Source organism: Hyaena hyaena, unplaced genomic scaffold (assembly GCF_003009895.1).
Source record: "Hyaena hyaena isolate Hyena2069 unplaced genomic scaffold, ASM300989v1 scaffold_49, whole genome shotgun sequence".
NCBI lineage: Eukaryota > Metazoa > Chordata > Mammalia > Carnivora > Hyaenidae > Hyaena > Hyaena hyaena.
Window position 1 is genome coordinate 2,290,315 of NW_024080681.1, and position 20,173 is coordinate 2,310,487.

The 20,173-nt window shown below is 38.6% G+C and overlaps 1 protein-coding gene across 2 annotated transcripts in view; it reads left to right on the top strand.

Moving 5' to 3' along the window:
- Positions 1–471: 471 nt before the first annotated feature.
- The window catches only part of MINDY2 (MINDY lysine 48 deubiquitinase 2), an 84,922-nt gene continuing 65,220 nt past the window's right edge, over positions 472–20,173 (top strand). Inside the window, exons 1-2 of one of the 2 annotated variants that reach the window (XM_039230641.1) lie at positions 472–1,405; positions 15,921–15,978. In XM_039230641.1, coding sequence (XP_039086572.1) covers positions 563–1,405; positions 15,921–15,978 — 901 coding nt within the window. In that variant the 5' untranslated portion in view covers positions 472–562. The remainder of the gene's footprint in view (positions 1,406–15,920; positions 15,979–20,173) is intronic. The other variant, XM_039230642.1, reaches the window with a different exon arrangement.

Consider the following 20,173-nt stretch of genomic DNA (forward strand, 5'->3'; position numbering starts at 1 on the left):
TCGTAACAAATTCCCTCAATTTTCCATTTTACAAGCCAGGAAACCTCAGTTCTTGGGGACGAGCTCTTTTCCAAACAACACAATCACAGGCAACTCATCCTTGAGCCCTAGGCGGGCGACACACACCGCAGCTCTGAAAGGTCACAGCCGAAGTACTCTTCGCCGTCCTTTCCTTTAAAGAAGCCGCGCGCGGTTGGGCTGCCCTTGAGTTCAACTTCCGGCTACAAAGAGAGAGGATGTTTTCCTTCTGGCCACACCCTCCTAGCCACGCCCACTACGCCACGCCTTCGGAGCACGAGCTCCGACAGGCGAGCACGCAGAAGGGGCGGGTCCGGGTAGGGGTCGCCGCGCAGTTCGCTCTCCCCCGGCGGCGCGCAGGCACGCCCCAAGCAAGCGGTAGCGCGGCGGCGCGCGCGCGCGCTCCCAGTGCCCTACCCGTGACGTGCCTGGCCGAGGCCGCGCAAGGGCGCTGTAGCTGCCAGTGCCGCTGTCATGGCGTCGGAGGCGCTGGCTGAAGAGAACCCGCCGCGGTCTCTTTAGAGCGAGAGGCTGGCGGCTGGGTATGGAGAGCGGCCCCGAGAGCCTGCAGCCGCTAGAACACGGGGTGGCCATCGGGCCAGCGCCAGGGACCGGTTCTCCGCAGGAAGGACCACCGGAGACCAGGCTCGCTGCCGGGGATGGTCCTGGAGTATGGGCGGCGGAGAGCAGAGGCGGGAATGGACAGGGGGCGGCGGCCGCCGGGAGGAGCCTCTTGGACTCGGGTTCTCCCGCCGGCTCTCCTCAGGTTTCCGGACCCTGCAGCTCCTTCCCGGGCTTGGACTTGAAGGAGAGCGATTTGGAGAACGCTGCTGCGCAGAAGGCGCCTCTGAGAGGGCAACACAAGGTGACCGCCTCCCCGGAGACAGCCGAGGCCGGAGCGGACCATGGATCTGGTCCGGCCGGAGACGCCGGCACCTGCCGGGCAGAGTTGGCGGCCGCCGGCTCCGAGGAGCCTAGCAGCGCCGGCGGCCTCAGCAGCAGTTGCAGCGACCCGAGCCCTCCTGGGGAATCGCCGAGCCTGGACTCCCTGGAGTCGTTCTCTAACCTGCATTCTTTCCCCAGTAGCTCGGAGTTTAATAGTGAGGAGGGAGCTGAGAACAGGGTCCCCGGGGAGGAGGAGGAGGAGGAGGGCGAGGGCGCGGCAGTGTTGCCCCGGGCTGTGCCTCTTTGCCGAGAGGAGGAGGAGGTGGAGGAGGGGGAGGAAGCTCAGGTACTGGCGGCCTCCAAGGAACGCTTCCCGGGACAATCTGTCTATCACATCAAGTGGATCCAGTGGAAGGAAGAGAACACACCCATCATCACTCAGAATGAGAATGGACCCTGCCCTTTGCTGGCCATCCTCAATGTTTTGCTTCTGGCCTGGAAGGTACATTTCTGCAGCTATTTCCTACGGCTTTTGGGGCGGGGGGAAACGGGGTGAAGGAGCTGCTGCATGTCAGCTGACGGCTTCCTCATTCATCAGACCTCTTCTCCCATGAAATTCATTCTGGGACTCCTTTGTCCAAAGAATATTCTTATATGTATTTTGTAAAGAATTGCCGGCAACCTCAGGTCTCTCTAGTGTTTAAATACGAGTTCAACATTCAGTTGATGCACTTAAAAACAACTAGGACTTAGAGCACGCTTAACCTTAGGATTATTTTCCTTAATTATACTTTTCTATGTTTCCTTCTTACTGACTTTGTCACATATGCAAGAGTGAAGAACTGGGGGGAAGTGATCTTTAGAAGTTACCATGAATCCATGGTATCAGGGAGCAAGTTTTGATGGTTATGTTCAGCTGATTTTCCAACGAATATTTGCTCCATTTGGGTGGGTGTAGATACTGAAGGAAATGGTGATAGGGAAGATGTGGCCCATTAGACAAATTCCATTTAAGGGAAAGAATTGGTCTGAGCCCAGTTACCATAATTTCTTGGTTTCCAAAGATTGTTTTCATTTTATGCATGGTTTTTACTTGCTTGGTTTCTTTGGTTCTACTTACTTTTGGTTCTTTTACTTTCTTGGTTCTTTGGCATTATTACTGTTATTTATTACACATTACTCGCATCAGAACTTGTTAAGGTTATTAAGGGAACTAAAATTGTAATGACTAAAATAAGAAAGGACATTCAAGGTAAAGGAACACAAAAGGTAAGGGCACTTCAAGTTAAGTATATCGAGGGGACTCAGTTATAATTGAAGTACCTTACTCAAGTTTGCAGTTTAAGAGTGCTGAGACGAAGGATCTTATAGCACACATCTCATTTTCAAGTTGATAATTATGTCCATTGATAAAGTGTTTCCTGGAAAAAAAATAACCTGGATTATTCTGACCAGTTAGGAAGAAAATTAAGTAAGAGGAATAGTATTTCATGCCTTCATCTTCCTGTTACTAGCAAGGGCTGATGCAAAAGAAATAAGATTAGAAATCTTAGCAGTATCTGGTACATAATGTCACTCAGATGTTTGATGAGGACTGTGCCTGCTTTAGCTGTTGTGAGCTATTGGGGGTTGCATCATTGAGTTACTTGAAATTATTAAAGGACAATGATGCAAGACAATACACTGTAAATACATCTATATACCTATAAATCTGTTTATATAAATTTTTCAGTTATAGAAAACAGATGGAAATGTATTAGATATTCCAAAAGGGGAAATTTATCTATGGTCTGGCATAGTCCCAGAGAGCTTCATGAAATTTATGGGTCTTAAACCCAGCTTTTAAGGAAAAGTAGAATTTAAAATAATAAGGAAATGGAATTCTGGGAAAGGGAAGGATATAAACAAAAGGGATGAAAATAGAATGGAGTGTGTGTGTGTGTGTGTGTTTGTGTGTGTGTATGTATATGTATGTGTGTTTATTGGCTGACGGAAGGGTAAGTTCATACTCGTGAATAATAAAATATAAGATTGAAAAGGTGAAGAGCCATTTGATGAAAGCCCTTTTATGTCAACGTCAGGAGTTAGACTTGATATACAGGCCAAAGTCCCTAGCCTTTTTGTAGGAAGGAATAACAGTTTCCTTTAGGGTTTTCTCTTAGTTCCCAAATAGTACTCTGAAGTTCAGAGGAAGGAGCAGGTGCTATGATCTGGATTATTTGGGGCTAAATGAGCATTGAATTGACTTTCAAAGAAATGGCTTTAACAAAATGATCTAACATTTGAGTTCCCACTATGTGTGACATACTAGAAGTACAAAAACAAGTAAAAGTTTGTCCTCATGTAGCTCCCATTTAGTGGGGAGACAGACATATAAATAATTACAGTGCAATGTGATAAGTTCTAAATGTGCTTTGGAATTAAAAAAGGGTAATTGGGGATAGGATGTATCAAGGGAAAGCTTTATGAAAGAAGTAACCTGTGAACTGAATCTGAAGGATGAGTGAGAAGGCCTTCCAGCCAGAGGGACTAGTGTATTCAATGCTAGTGAAGCAGGGAAAGATTTGTTCTTTTTCATGATTCCAACCTTGGTTTAGGAGTGCAGAGCAAGAGGGGAAGGAAATGGCAATAGCAGGAAATAAAATTGATTGGTTGGGTTAGACTGTTAATGAGCAGATGTGCTTATTAATTTGGAGGTTATTTTATAAATCTGTGGTTTTTAGCCTTTCTGCCTCCAGGCTATGGCTACACACAGCCGTTACTCATCGTTACTCATCAGTAATCAGTGATTGATAGATAGGCAGATTAAGAGAAGCAAGGGCTGATAAAGCAGTGTTCTCAAAGAGAGCCATGGGTGCTAGAGGTCAGAACTCTTCATAATAATACTAAGCTGTTATTTGCCTTTTCATTCTCATTCTCTGACAAGTGTCAGTGGAGTTTTCTATATGATGTGTGATGATATCATTGCTCTGAGAGTTAATGGAATGTGTGGATATGTATTCCCTTTAAAATTTCTCTCAATTTTCGTTTGTAGTATGGTACATACAGTTACATATAACCTATATAGACCAAAACTCTTTGGGGTCCTCAGTAGTTTTTAGGACTGTAATGGTCTTGACACCAAAAGGCTTGAGAAATGCTAACGTAGAGAAAAATAGTGAAGAGGGTATGAAAGTAGCTATCAGATTTCAGTGTAAACACTAGTGGTGTTTACACTTTATATTTAGCTGATAATAGGGAACTTGCCAGAATAACATAATGAAAGTGATCTTGTTTGTTTGAGATTAGACTAGGGGTAAGATTGTAGTGTAGCGGCAAGTGTAGCGTAACACAAAGAATTGATGAGGATGTATGTCCCTTTTGGATGGGGAATTCTCTGCCCCTTCTCTTTGGTGAAGATAATGTTGCAATCTAAATGATGAACTGATCACTAACTGAACATAGGAAATTAAGAAGATGACCCTACCTTTTCTAATCTGGGTAATAGCGATTGGGTCATTCAAAAGATAAAGTATTTTACCTAGGAGATGTCAGAGTTTAGTTTTGTAAGGTTGGAAATGTCTGATAGTGGGACACGAAAATATAAATATTCATCATGCTTCTAGAAGCGTGGAGTGGGTCTTAGGGAAGAGGTCAAATTATAGAGAAAATTGAATAAGGGAGTTACTGCATAGACCTAAGTATGGTAGTTTACTTACCGTAAGTATGAGAATAAATGAATACTTCATTGAGAGTGGTGAGCCATAATTCTCAATTTTTTACCATCTCAATATATGTGGGGAACTACAGATTGCCAGCTTAATTCCTCCCTGTAATTCTCCACCCCCTCTTCCACCCCATTCTCCAGTAGACCATAGAGAGAACAGAGAACAAAGATTAAACTTGGTGGGGGAAAGGCAATAAGCATTAAGAGTGAGAGAGTGTAAAAGAAACCAGTATAGGCATAATGTGAGATATGATTGAGAACTGGAAATAGTACAATGCCATGATAGTGTTGGAGAAAAACTAATAAAGTAGTCAGTTATTGTCAAGTGCAACAGCATCAAGGAGCTACTGGAGTATGAAAGATGTTACAAAAAAAGGATTGGGTGTGAGGACAAAGATGCTGAAAAGTCAGAATAATACGGACTCCTCAGAATAGGTGGTGAAGTTCTTTTCAGTGGAAAGGAAATCTCATTTTCTGAAGTAATGGAAGGAATGGGACAAGGAAGAGAGACAAGGTCATGTGAAAATAGAGGGGCAGATGGCATTTGAGGCCTTATTCTCCCATTTTGGCACAATAACGATTGACCTTATCAATAATATGTATTGAACCTGTCAGTAATTAGCAAGGAGAGGTTCTAAAGTATGGAAGGGAGGATTTTTGTGAGAAAGGCACATTGTATTTTAAAGAGATTCTAATCTCATGGAGATTATGTCTTGGAATTTGAGGCATAAATGGAAAGTAGAAAGTAGCAGTGGATAAGTTGGGGTTACTCTCTCTCTTTTGTTTTTTTAATGTTTTATTTATTTCTAGGAGAGAGAGAGAGACAGCATGAGCAGGGGAGGGTCAGAGAGAGAGGGAGTCACAGACTGAAACAGGCTCCAGGCTCCGAGCTGGCAGTCAGCACAGAGCCCGACACGGGGCTCGAACCCAGGAACCGCGAGATCATGACCTAAGCGAAGTCGGACGCTTAACCAACTAAGCCACCCAGGCGCCCCAAGTTAGGGTTACTCTTTAAAAACTTTTAGTATATCCATTTTGTTTTGTTTTGTTTTTTTCCCCAGTAGTTCTCTAATACCTAGAAATAGGAACAGAAAGAATGGCTGGTTAGGGTTATATCAGTGATTGAGCTTTTCAAGAGCTGAATTGTGGAGAGTCCATGGAATTAGAGTTGAAAATGAAACTGTAGATTATCTCTTTGAAGGGTGGTGGAGTAAAGAGAAAAGTCAATAAACTAAACATGTTGGAAGGATTTGAGTATTCAAAGAAAGTATGTGCCATAGTTCTGGATGAGAAACGACAGCTAAAATTATCAGAGTAAGCATTGTGATACTGTGATAATCTAACAAATCAAGAAAGAAGGAAACCTATTCATTAAATTTAATTCAGGCTCAAATTTCTAATTCTCTTTAACTGACACCAGGTAAATTTACCCAAATTTATGCTTTGGAATAAATATTCATTTTGCTTCTTTAGTTGAGACTAAACTTAGTGTTTTTTATAGTTTTTCTTTAATCTTTCATCTTATCAAAAACAATGCTAGGGGCACCTTGGTGGCTCAGTCAGTTAAGCGGTTGAGCATCTGACTCTTGATCAGCTCAGGTCATGATCTCATGGTTTGCGCCGACAGCAGGGAGCTTGGTTATGATTCTCTTGCCCCCCTCTTTCTGCCCATCACCCATGTGTGTGTGTGCACGCACAAACTCTCTCTCTCAAAATAAATAAATAAACATTGTGCTATTTATAGGTATATTTGAAGGCTGTGACCCACTTATTTAGATGGGTTTCAGGATACCTGCCTGGCTTGGTTGGTAGTTAATGCGACTCTTGATTTCAGGATTGTGAGTTTGAACCCCACTTAGGGTATAGAAGTTACTTAAAACTAAAATCTTAAAAAATGGATATGTTTGTAAAAATTAAAACAAGTCAAAAGATATATAAAATATAAAATTTAGTTTCTAATGATACTGATCTTATGTTGTAAGTGTTGAAGCTGAGAGATGGGTACTTGGGAATTCATTATGCTATTATTTTTCTACTTTGTGTAACTTAAATTTTATACAATGAACATTTTTTTAAAGTTTCTCCATTTTTATCATTATGTTTATGAAAGTATTACTTTAATAATAGAGGGAGTCCCTGCTTTGTCATACATTTGTTTTCTTATAGAAAGAATGTTACAGGTTCTGAGGCTCAAGCACTCAAAAAAAACTTACATAAACTTATTCTGTACATTATGATAGAAGGCAGTTTTGTAATATCTAATGATTATGTAGCATTTTAGTAGAAGAATGAATACACTGTTCTAAATTAAGATGCTGGAAGCACATCTCCTTTCCTTCCTAGACCTTTTAGGTAGGGTATTCTTTTTCCCCCTCTCTTTCTTTGCTTGGTTGGAACTGAGATCATCTCCTACTCCAAGTCAAGAGAGGAATGCCAGGGTTATGAAATTAAGCTGGTTTCTCCATACATTAAACATAGAAATTATAAAATAAGGTTGATACATTTGATTCTATAAAAACTGAAAAAGCTGGGGCGCGTGGGTTTCTCAGTCGGTTAAGCGTCTGACTTCGGCTCAGGTCATGATCTCAAAGTTCGTGGGTTTGAGCCCCATGTTGGGCTTTGTGCTGATGGCTAGCTTAGAGCCTGGAGCCTGTTTTGGATTCTGTGTCTCCCTCTCTCTCTGACCCTCCCCTGCTCACGCTGTCTCTTTCTCTCTCTCTCAGAAATAAATAAAACACTAAAAAAAAAATTTTAAAAAACTGAAAAAGCTAAAGGTTAGAAAAAAAAAAAAAAGACAAAAAGTCCCCTTCTCCCCTCCGCCAAAAAAAAACCCCTACTTGAAATTAAACCAAAATACACCCCACAAACTAAGGAAATAATTTGCCAGATTATGTGCCTAATAGTTAATTTCTTCATTTACAAAGACCCCTTGTAAGTTAGAAGAGACGAGCAACCCAGTAGCAAAATAAGCAAAAGGTCGTTACCAGAAAATTCAAAGATGTTCAAATGGATGTTCTCTCTCTTATTATCACAGAGTGAGGCACTATGAGGGTAAGCCTCTTGCCAGCAATGGGTTTTTGCTCTACCTTTTTCCTTCCTTCCTTCACAACTTTTCTCATACCATTTCTTTTTTTTTTTTTTAATTTTTAAAAAATGTTTTATCTATTTCTGAGAGAGACAGCATGAGCAGGGGAGGATCAGAGAGAGAGGGAGACACAGAATAAACAGGCTCCAGGCTCTTAGCTAGCTGTCAACACAGAGCCCGATGCAGGGTTTGAACCCACGAACTGTGAGATCATGACCTGAGCTGAAGTCAGTTGCCCAACTGACTGAGCCACCCAGGCGCCCCTCTTATACCATTTTCATACACCTCTCCTTCCGACTGGTTTTTACTTTTTCTTCCCCCAAACTTCCTGACTTAGAAGAACATTGCAAATTTTCTCATATTTCCCTTTTCCCAAAGTAGGCATAAATCTCTTTTGAGGCTTTCCAAGTATGTTTATTACTTATAAAAGTGGAAAAACAAATGACAAGCCAAAGATTCCAATTTAGACTCTGCCCATTTTTTTTTTTTTAATAAAGATCCTGTAAGAAGAGATTAATAACTTCACATGGTGGAGTTTTGTTAACATACTAGATGCAAGTAACACTTAATGAGACTTTCATTTCTACTCTCTTTTAAGAATTAGGATTGGTATTGTATCTCTGCATTTGTGAGATAAAATGGATGAGGGTTGATGCTAATATGAATACTCCAGTGGCTGGTTGTCTTATTAATGATGGGTTCATTTTCTCCTCTCCTCTTGCTCCCCGTGGTCCTTCAGTGGATAACTTTCCCTTTCCCCATCCAGCCTTGTCTATGTTGAGTCCCAGGTGAAGAACATTTGAGCACAGATGGTGCCAGTAATCATATGGCTTTGAAAAATAGTAGTACTCCGTTACTTTTTTCTTTAATGTTTAGTTAGAGAGAGAATGCCTGCCCTCACTCGTGTGTGCACATGAGAGAGGGGGAGGGACAGAGAGAGAGGGAGAGAGAGGATCCCAAGGAGGCTCCATACTGGCAGTGTGGAGCCAGACCTGGAGCTCAGTCTTAACACTGTGAGATCGTGACCTGAGCCAGAATCAACAGTTGGACACTCAACTGACTGGGCCAGCCAGGCACCTCTATTTTTCAAGCAACTAATGCGGAAGTTTCACTGTCAGTTATTCTTTGTGTAGATTTTCAGCAACTGAGTTTTTTTAAAGTTTATTTTGAGAGAGATGGAGAGTGCCAGCATGTGCAGGGGAGGGGCAGAGAGAGGGACAGAGAATCCTAGGCAGGCTCTGCACTGTCAATGCTGAGCTAATGGTGAGGAGCTCAGACACGTGAACCATGAGCTCATGACCTGAACCAAAACTGGATGCTTAACTGCCTGAGCCACCCAGTCACCCCAGGCTTTGTGAGCTTCTTAAATAGAAATCCACTGTACCATTCTTCTTTGCTCTGAAACTCTTTGATTGCATATAAAATAGGACATTCTTGAAAATTTAATATGTATGAATGTATCTGCAGTTTCTGATGGTTTTAAATAGGTCTTGGTATTACTCTGAGGATGGGGTCTTATTGTGATAGAAATTGATGGCAAATGTGTTTCAGATGGGCTTTTTACTGAAGTTTATTTTTCAGAGAGAGAGAGCAAGTAGGGGAGGGGCAGAGAGAGAGAGTAAGAGAGAGAGAGAGAGAGAAGGAGAGAGAATATCCTAAGCAGGCTCCATGCTGTCAGCACAGAGTCTGATGCAGGGCTTGAATCCACAAACCATGAGATCTTGACCTGAGCCAAAACCAAGAGTTGGACACTTAACTGACTGAGCCATCCAGGTACCCCTCAAATTGGCTTTTCTAAGTTGAAGGTGGTCTCTTATATAAAATTTTCCTGACTTGAAATACTGATGAGAAATAGATTTACTAAAAAGCCTGAATTTTAGTATTTTTCAGTATAATAATTATTCTTAATAATAAACAATCATTCTTAATTAATAATAAATGATTAGTAAATAAATGAATGATACATATAAGAAATTAGAATAGGAAGATGATGTATAATAGTTTATAATATGTATGTTTATTTGCCAGAGCTAGAACTAAAGGCATATTGAAAGGATCCTAAACTTTTTTGGTCTTTATTTTGAAAGAAGCTACATTTATTCCCTTTGATTCCCATTAATACTCCTAATATTTAAAAAAATAATTTCTTTACAATTTTAACTAAAAAATCATGAGTGCTATATGATTTACTGTATGTTCAAAATTAGTAGGGACACCTTGCTGACTCAAAACCATAGAACATATATATGAATCTTGTCTTGGGGTTGTGAGTTCAAGACCCCTATGTTGGGTGTTAGAGATTACTTAAAAAAATTTTTTTAAAGTTTTTTTGATCTTGCTTGAGACTGTTCTCAAATATACTTCACTCTTTAAATGACTAAGAATTACAGAACAGTTGGGCTGAATTGATTTTTAATGTTTATTAAAATTTTTTTAATGTTTATTTACTTTTTAATTTTTTAAATGTTTATTTACTTTTGAGAGACAGAGACACAGAGCACGAGAAGGGGAGGGGCAAAAAGAGGGAGAGACACAAAATCAGAAGCAGGCTCCAGGTTCTGAGCTGTCAGTACAGAGCCTGATGTGGGGCTTGAACTCCAGCACCGCCACATCATGACCTGAGCCAAAGTCGGACACTTAACTGACTAAGCCACTTGGAATAATTGGGCTGAATTAATGAGGCTTTACTGTATAGTTGAATATTTGGAGTTGGAGTAGCTATTTCCTTTTGTTAAGTATTCTTGCTCTGCTTATGTTATTAATTTGCTCAGGAAATCCATTTAATCCAATAAAATCTTACAGGTTAGGATAATCTTATAGGATAGTTTATTTTCGCAGACTCTATTTGGACTCTTAATATGGAGCTATGTGTTACTATATACTGGGAGGCTTTGCTCATATTTTAGGAAGAATATTTACACTATTTGAGAGTACCTTCCAACTACCCTTATACACATTTAAGTATTCATTTATTTAAAAACAGTATGTTCTGGGGTGCCTGGCTGGCTCGGTGAGTAGAGTGAGTGACCCTTGATCTCAGAGTTTTGAATTTGAGCCCCATGTTTTGTGTAGAGATTACTTTAAAATAAAATCTTAAAAAAAAAAAAAAGTATGGGGCGCCTGGGTAGCTTAGTTGGTTAAGCGTCCGACTTTCGTTTACGTCATGATCTCGTGGTTTGTGGGTTCGAGACCCGCGTTGGGCTCTGTGCTGACTGCCATCTATCTCAGAGCCTGGAGCCTATTTCAGAGTCTGTGTCTCCCTCTCCCTCTGACCCTCTCCTGCTCACACTGTCTCTCTCTCTCTCTCCTAGAAATAAATAAAAATATTTAAAAAAAAATATGTTACAGATTGTTACTAAAAGGCCACCAGAGAATCTAGGTTATACTTCATTTGAGTTTGTTTTTTCACTGTAAAATTTAGAAATTCAGAGATAAATACCACACCTGTTATTTTCTATATTCTTAGCTAGCTGTTCCTTAACCTGTTTCTTCTTCAATAAAATCTAGAGGCGCCTGGGTGGCTCAGTTGGTTAAGCATCCAACTTCAGCTCAGGTCATGATCTCACATTTCATGGGGTCAAGCCCCACATTGGGCTCTTTGCTGACAGCTTAGAGCTTGGAGTCTGCTTTGGATTCTGTGTCTTTCTTTCTTCCCCTTCCCTGTTCAGACTCTTGTCTGTCTTTCTCTCAAAAATAAGTAAACATTAAAAAAATAGAAAAAAAAATCTAAAGAGACAAAGGAATGAGAGTCTTAGAATCATTAACAAAACCATTAGCCATTTTAAAGTGTTTTTTATTTTACTTTTGGGGGAGAGAGAGAGAGAGTGCGCGCGCTAAGTAGGAGGAGCAGAGAGACAGGGAGACTCAGAATCCTAAGAAGGCACCAGGCTCCATGCTGCCCTCACAGAGCCCAGTATGGGGCTTGAACTCAAGAACCAGGAGATCATGACATGAACCGAAGTGGACACTTCGACTGAGCCACCCAGACACCCCTTAAGTATTTTTTCATTTTTAAAGAGAATCTCAAACAGGCTTTGCACCATCAGCACAGATCCCAAAGCTGGGCCTGATCCCACAATCTGTGAGATTATGACCTGATCCGAAATTAAGAATCAAATGCTTAACCGACTTGAACCCCAGCAACGTGCTTTCCTGTCACTTGTTTTTGACGTGATGGTGGTAGAGAAAAGCAAAAAGAGAAGCAAGTGTTCAGGAAGGTAATTTTGCGGTTTTAAAAAAAATCTGTCGATGGCTCAGCAGTATTACTGAGAGGCAGGCATTCCTTTACAATTGTTTATATGTCCTTAGTTTTAATTAATATCCAGAATATTTTATTGGCTAAGATTCAGGAAATGAGTATTTCATTTAATATGTTTGTGAATAAGTCAGTTAAAATAGTTGCATATTTGTTGTCCCACTTCTAAAAACAGTATAGAGGTTGTCATTTTCTTTTCCAAAATGTTTCCTGCAAAGACATGGTAGGCAGTTGTTATTTGGAATTTTCAAGGCTAAACCCTGAAATCATATTTGTAGAAATCTAGGATTATATATATGTTTCCCAAATACATATACTTGTTAGTGCCTTGATTTCATATTTTGACAGAAATGCCACATTAACACTTCTGTTAATTCTTATTTTGACAATTTTATAGTAGAATTACTACATTAACCAAAGCAGAGAATAAGTTATCTCTCTGGAATTTTCAGGTGAATATATTCTGACTGAATCTGTCTGGAGTAAAAGAATATATAGGTCTTATTTTATTTAAGAAACATTGTTAGGTGTAAATGAGACTTTCAGGTTGTTCTGACAATTATTCAGAATATAAGCATTCACAGTGAATGTAAACTACTGGTTTAAATATCAGGCCTTCAATAGTGGTACTAAAATAGCTTGATAAAATATTCTAGTAACAGTTAAAATCATCTAAAGCAAAGATCAGCAAACTTTTCCTATAAAGGACTAGATAGTAAATATTTTAGGCTTTGTGGGCTCTGATATCTCTTGTAAAGATTCAGCTCATCTATTGTTGTGCAGAAAAAGTCAGACTATCGATAAACAATGAGAGTGACTGTTCCAATAAAACTTTATTTAGAAAAACAGGGGACCTTAATTTGCCAATGAATTTCAGTCTAAAAATATACCATATTTGGGAACTCTGCACTTTCTGCTCAATATTTGGTAAGCCTAATATTGCTGCTATATAAAATCTATGACGGTTTTAAAAAACACGTCACAGAAACTAAAAATGATTTAGAATCAAGTAATGATTAAAACTTCCATGGTATCTCTTGGTTTTTAATGTCTGATAAATCCACTGGATGAAAAAAAATGTAAGCATCGTTTTCCATGTATGCTCTCAGGTCATCAAACTGTTTTACAGGGATCTGTTTTAGTATTTATTCATTGATTAAAACAAACCAAAAATTGTGACATGCTTTTCCCCACATTTGCTAACATAAGTACCAAGAGCACCTTCTTCATACTTGGGGGAATTGTTGGAGAAATTGATGAAATAAGTGATTTTGTTGGTTGAACAGAAAATATTCCCAAAAAGTAATTCCTAAAGAATGTTTAATTACATTATTGTTCTCCTGTCATTGATATTTACTTTGAGTTTCCATCTTATAGTATTTCTTTTTCTCACCACAGGAGTATGCTTTTGAATAAGTTAAAATATTTATAACCATTGGTTGTAGTATCTGTGTAACTGATCTGACAGTTCAGTTAAACATTTAGACTAATGTGTTACAACTGAAATAACTTTAGTAACTTAAATATGATTGTAATGTATATATCTACTTTTAGCTTTTTTGTTGTGAACTATAACACATGTAGAATACATAAAACAGAGACGTACAGTTTAATAAGTTATTATAAAGCAAAGGACACTGAAACTACCATGCAAGTCAAGAACAGCATTGCCAGCATCCCAGAAAGCTCTTATGTGCCCTCTCCAACTATAACTCCTTCCCTTACCCCTAGGTGTAACCATAATTCTGATTTTTATAGTATCCATTTCCTTTCCTTTTTTTCTTTATTTTTTAAATTTACATCCAAGTTAGTTAGCATATAGTACAACAATGGCTTAAAGAGTAGATTCCTTAGTGCTGCTTACCCATTTAGCCCATCCCCACTCCCATAACCCTTGCAGCAACCCTCTGTTTGTTCCCATATTTAAGAGTCTCTTATGATTTTTGTCCCCCTCCCTGTTTTTATATTATTTTTTGCTTCGCTTCCCTTATGTTTATCTGTTTTGTATCTTGAAGTCCTCATATGAGTGAAGTCATACAATATTTGTCTTTCTCTAATTGTACTTAGCATGGTAACCTCTAGTTTGATCTATGTAGTTGCAAATGGCAAGATTACATTCTTTTTGATTGCTGAATAATACTCTATTGTATATATATACCACATCTTCTTATCCATTCATCCATCAATGGACATTTGGGCTCTTTCCATACTTTGGTTATTGTTGATAGTGAAGCTATAAACATTGAGGTGCATGTGTCCCTTCGAAACAGCACACCGATATCCCTTGGAAAAATACCTAGTAGTGTAATTGTTGGGTCGTACAGTAGTTCTATTTTTTTTTTTAATGTTTTTTTTTTTTATTTCTAGGAGAGAGAGAGAGACAGCGTGAGCAGGGGAGGGTCAGAGAGAGAGGGAGTCACAGACTGAAGCAGGCTCCAGGCTCTGAGGTGGCAGTCAGCACAGAGCCCGACGAGGGGCTCGAACCCACGAACCACGAGATCATGACCTAAGCGAAAGTCGGACGCTTAACCGACTAAGCCACCCAGGCGCCCCAGTAGTTCTATTTTTAACTTTTTGAAGAACCTCCATACTGTTTTCAAGAGTGGTTGCACCAGTTTGCATTACCCCCAGCAGTGCAAAAGAGAGCCTCTTTCTCCACATCCTCGCCAGCATCTGTTGTTGCCTGAGTTGTTAACACTAGCCATTCTGACAGGTGTGAGGTGGTATCTCATTGTGGTTTTGATTTGTTATTTCCCTGATGATGAGTGATGTTGAGCATTTTTTTGCGTGGCGTTTGGCCATCTGGATGTCTTCTTTGGAGAAATGTCTATTCATATCTTTTGTCCATTTCTTCATCGGATTATTTGTTTTTGGGTGTTGAGTTCTTTATTGGTTTTGGATACTAACCCTTTATCTGATATGTCATTTGCAAATATCTTCTCTCATTCCATTGGTTTCCTTTTAGTTTTGGGATTGTTTCCTTTGCTGTGCAGAGCTTTTTATTTTGATGAGGTCCCAATAGTTCATCTTTGATTTTGTTTCCCTTGCCTCCAGAGATATGTTGAGTAAGAAGTTGCTGCAGCCAACATCAAAGATGTTTTTGCCTGCATTCTCCTCAAGGATTTTGATAGCTTCCTGTCTTACATTTAGGTCTTTCATCCATGTTGAGTTCATTTTTGTGTATGGTGTAAGAGGTGGTCCAGGTTCATTTTTCTGCATGTTGCTGTCCAGTTTTCCCAGCACCAGTTGCTGAAGAGACTGTCTTTATTCCATTGGATACTCTTACCTGCTTTGTCAAAGATGAGTTGGCCATACATTTGTGGGTCCATTTTTGGGTTCTCTATTGTTCCGTTGATATGAGTGTCTGTTTTTGTCACTTAATTACTTTTTAAAATAATTTTATCACCAAGTGTGCAGTTGTAAACAATATAGTTTAATTTTGCCTGCTTTTAAACTTTGCAAGTGGAATCATACAGTACAAATTTTTCAGTATATGACTCATATCTTCATACTGTATTTATTATAATCATTCAGCAATAAAAATGGCCAAAGTAAACTAAAGTAAAGGCATATTGAGCTGTGTTCAAGCCTGTCTTTAGTAAAACTGCTCTATGGGTGACCTATCCCATGTTTGGTGCCTTTTCCTGCCCTTTAACTGCGTTTTCTATCATGTAGGGCACTGTTGTAGGAACCTAGAGACAATCATAGTGGGTGGCAAAAGGCATAGCACTTGGCTTTGAAAATAGATTTCTCAGTTTATGAGATCTTATATCACCCTGGAAATTTTATGGTGATAGGATTAACTGTGTTATATTTTATGAAGATTAGTTACAAAGATTTTAATAACATGACTATCAATGTATACATACAGTAGAAACATATATACACATACAACTTATTTTTCTTACTTTAAGAAGCACTTTAATCACCTAAAACATTTGATTTTATAGAAAAAATACTTTGTTTTTCAGGTGAAACTTCCACCGATGATGGAAATCATAACTGCTGAACAGCTGATGGAATATTTAGGTTAGTGTTGAAAAGTGAATGATTTTATATCTCTTTCAAAATAAAATAAAAGTTTCTAAAAACTAATATATTACCAAATCACATCTTTCTGAAGTGATGTTATATAATCTACTTTAAAATTATAATTTTGAAGCTCTTAATTAAAAATTTCTATCATTATATTACTGTTTTGGATGTTACACCTTTCTGCAGGCTTTTTCTAAGCAGCATTAAAATTCTGTAATATAAATGACACTGAGTAACTTCTAGAAAAGAACAAGATACATATTAATTCCTAATAAATTTTAGAATGGGAAATGGTACAGAAATTCTGATATTGCATGTAGAAAGATATATATATGTATATTAATATATATACACATACATATATATGTCTGTGCGTATATATTGCATAGACTTAATTTAAAGACTCAGGAGATGATTTAGAACAGTGCTATCCAAAGTGGATTCATGGACCTATGCCAGTCTATGAAATATTAGTTACCAATCCGCAGTGAGATAGGAGCTTGTGCCAAAATATAAAACATTTACATAAATACACTGTTTAGTTCATCTGAAATGTTCTAGAGTACATTTTCTTGATGAAGGAAGCAGTGTATTAAGTTGCATTCTTAGGCAAGTTTCTTATTTCAAAACAGACTAGTATATAGTTTGCAGACCAGCTGCTTTCAGTAGAACTTGTTTACAGAGCAGGTAGCTGTATATCACACTGAAGTCTTTTACAGTTTAATGGATAAGAATTTATATATTTATACTGTTACCAAATACAAAATCTTAATCTGTATTCTTAGTTATTTTAGTAATTAAGTGTTTAAGAAAAATTCTGTAAAAAAAATTTGTCACCTGATTAGTTTGACAACTAGCTAAGTGTTTTTGGGTGAAATATAGGCTTAGGAAAGTGATAGAGATTCCAGCTTTGGGAAGGCGCTTTTCTTTATGTAATTAATATAATTTAATTCTATTCACTGGTTATGGAAATGTTACAGTTAAGGGCAGATTACTTTTGAATACTCAGATAACTGGAAATAGAATTTCTATTTATACCTCTTTTAGTCTAGCTTAATGATTCTTAAACTTTGTGATTTTTTTTTTTAATTGTTCATTTATTTTGAGAGAGAGAGAGAGAGAGAGAGAGAGAGAGAATCCCAAGCAGGTTCTGCACTGTCCGTGCAAAGCCTGATGTGAGGCTCTAACTCACAAACCATGAGATCATGACTCATCAGTTGGAAGCTGAACTTACTGAGTCACCCAGGCATCCCTAAACTTTGTGACTTCTAAATTATATTTCATGGGGAAGGGTGAAATGTGCTTGGTGCCTTGATGAATAGCCAGTATGACTTCCAAGGAGTATGCAAAGGGGATGACATTCGAAAAGTAATGGGATCAGGTCATGTAAGGCCCTGTAGGCTAATACAGCAACTTTTGATGTTTGCTGTGAATGACATTGGAAACCATTAGAGGATTTTGATTAGAGGACTGATGTGATCTGACTTTGACTTCAACAAGAATTCTCTGGTTGTTAGGTTGAAAATAGAACTTACGATAGAAAGGACAGAAGGAGGGATATCAGGAAGCTATTACAACAAAAGATGCTGTTACAACAGGCAAAAGATGGTGGTAGCTTCAAACAAAGTAGTAGAAGTGGAGATTCGTAAAATGTGGTTGGATTCTGTGGTCAGTTGAATGTAGAATGAGAGCGGTTCACCCCATGGTTTTTGGCTTGAAAAACTGGAAGGATTGAGTTAACATCAGCTGAAACAGGAAAAATATAAAAGGAACATATTTAGGGCAGAATAATAGGATTTTGGTTTTAGGATGTTTATTGACATCCAAGTGGAGATTTCAAGAAGGCAGTACATAAATCTAGAGTTCAGAGGAAAGGTCTAGATCAGTCAGTGCTTTACAATAGAAATTTCTCTGATGATAGAAATGTTCAATATGTCTGCTGTCTAGTTTGGTAACTACTAGCCACATGTGGCTCTTGAGCTCTTAATATGCAACATATGTGCCTGAGGACCTGAATAGTAATTTTAATTAAAATTATATAGCCATATGTTGCTACTGGCTAGTGTATTGAGCAGTACAGATCTAGCCTGTAAATATACCTTTGGGAACAGAAACGTATATAAATGGTAGACTGCATGAAATCACAGCTAAAATAAATGTAGATAGAGAAAGGGAAAGATTAATGGACTGAGTGTGGAACATGCCAATGATTAGAGATTGTGGAAGAAGGAATAACAGGTGTGTTTAAGCCAGGTAGAAGAGAAACAGGAGACTGATTTCCTAGAATCCAAATGAAGTTTCAGTGAAGAGTAGATTAGCTGAACCAAATGCTGCTAATAGGTCAAGCTGGATGAAGACTGAGATTTGACTATTGATTGAGCCATAAAGAGGTCATTGGTAACCTCGACAAGTGCATGGAAGGAAGCCAGACAGAGTCAGTATAAGAAAAAATTGGAAACCTTTATACATAGCCAATAGCAATGTAACATAATATAGTTACTTTGGAAAACAGTTTGTCAGGTGTGTGTAGAGAGAGATTATAATGACAGGTCATAGAATTTAAGTTGCATAAAGAGAAAAATGAAGGTATAAATATGTTTGTCAGGTCCTTAAAAAGTTAAACATAGAATTACCATATGACCCTATTATTTCACCCAAAAGAAGTAAAAACATGTCCATATGAAAGCCTGTACAGAAATGTTAATAACAGCATTATTCAAATAACAAAAAAAAAAAAAAAAAAAAAAGAAATGCCTCAAAAGTCCATTAGCTGATGAGTGGATAAACAAAATATAGGGGGCGCTTGAGTGGCTCATTTGGTTGAACATCTGACTTTAGAGTTCCACTGAGGTTATGATCCCAGCATGGTGAGATCGAGCCCTGTGTCGCATTCCACCCCTGCTTGGTGTTCTCCCTCTTTCTCTGGCTCTCTCCTGCATGTGCATGCACTCTCCCTCTCTTTCTCAGAAATAAACATTAAAAGAAGAAATCTCTCTCCGTCTGCCCTGTTCATGTTCTCTCTCTCTCTCGTAAAAAAAGAGAAAAAAAGAAAAAATAAATAGAACATAAAACTTAAAGACATAATGCTAAAGTCAAAAAAGCCGACTCATGAAAAGATCATATATCATATGATTCTATTTATATGAAATGTCCAGAATAAACAAACTTAGAGATAGTAGATTAGTGGTTGCTTGGGATTGGTGGAGAAGTAAAAGGGCATATAGGATTTGACTGTTAATGGGTACAGAATTTCTTTGAGGGGAGAGCAAACATGTTTTAAAATTAGATCATGATGATTTCCTTTAACATACTTGCATCCTATTGCATACTTTAAATGGGTTTATTGTATGGTCTGTACATTATAACTCAGAGCTGTTTAAAAAAACTGGAGAAAAGAAATTGAAAAGAGTACTTAAATTTTTTTTTAATGTTTGTATTCATTTTTGAGAGACAGAGAGATACAGATTGCTAGTGGAGGAAGGACACACAGTAGAGGAAGACACAGAATCTGAAGTGAGCTCCAAGCTCTGAGCTGTCAGCACAAAGCCCAATGCGGGGCTTGAACCCACGAACTGTGAGATGATGACTCAAACTGAAGTCAGATGCTTAACTGACTGAGCCACTCAGATGCCCCAAAATTATCTTTTGACAAATAGATATCTTTTTTTACTATCTTTTGACAAATAGAAGAATTAGACTCAGAACAGATAGTTCATCTGTAGCAGTAAGAGGTGAGACAGAATGTATTAAAAATAGATGCAGGTAGGTCGGTAGATGTGGTTGTGGTAGCTTGTAGCAGGTCTCTTGAGTGCTGAACAGGTGAACTAGGTCATGAGGTGTGAGTGAGGATGAATAAGGAGTGTTGACCATGAGAGGGAAGGTATAAAATAGTTGTCTGTAGAAGAGTAGCAGAGTGAATGGGAGGTGTGGTATGATTCCTGTGCATTACCTCTGAAGTTAGTGAAACCAGACAGCATGGTGGTATGATTTCTCTAGTCACATTTAACTGCGTGACTATAGGCTTACATAGTGTGGAGCAGGATTTCACGAGAGATGGAGTTTTGCCAAGTGAGTATATTGAAGAAAGAGTCTAGGGAATTGAAGGTGTGTGTAGAGAGAGATTATAATGATAGGCCATGGAATTTAAGTTGCATACAGAGGAAACGAAGATATAAATATGTTAATGGAA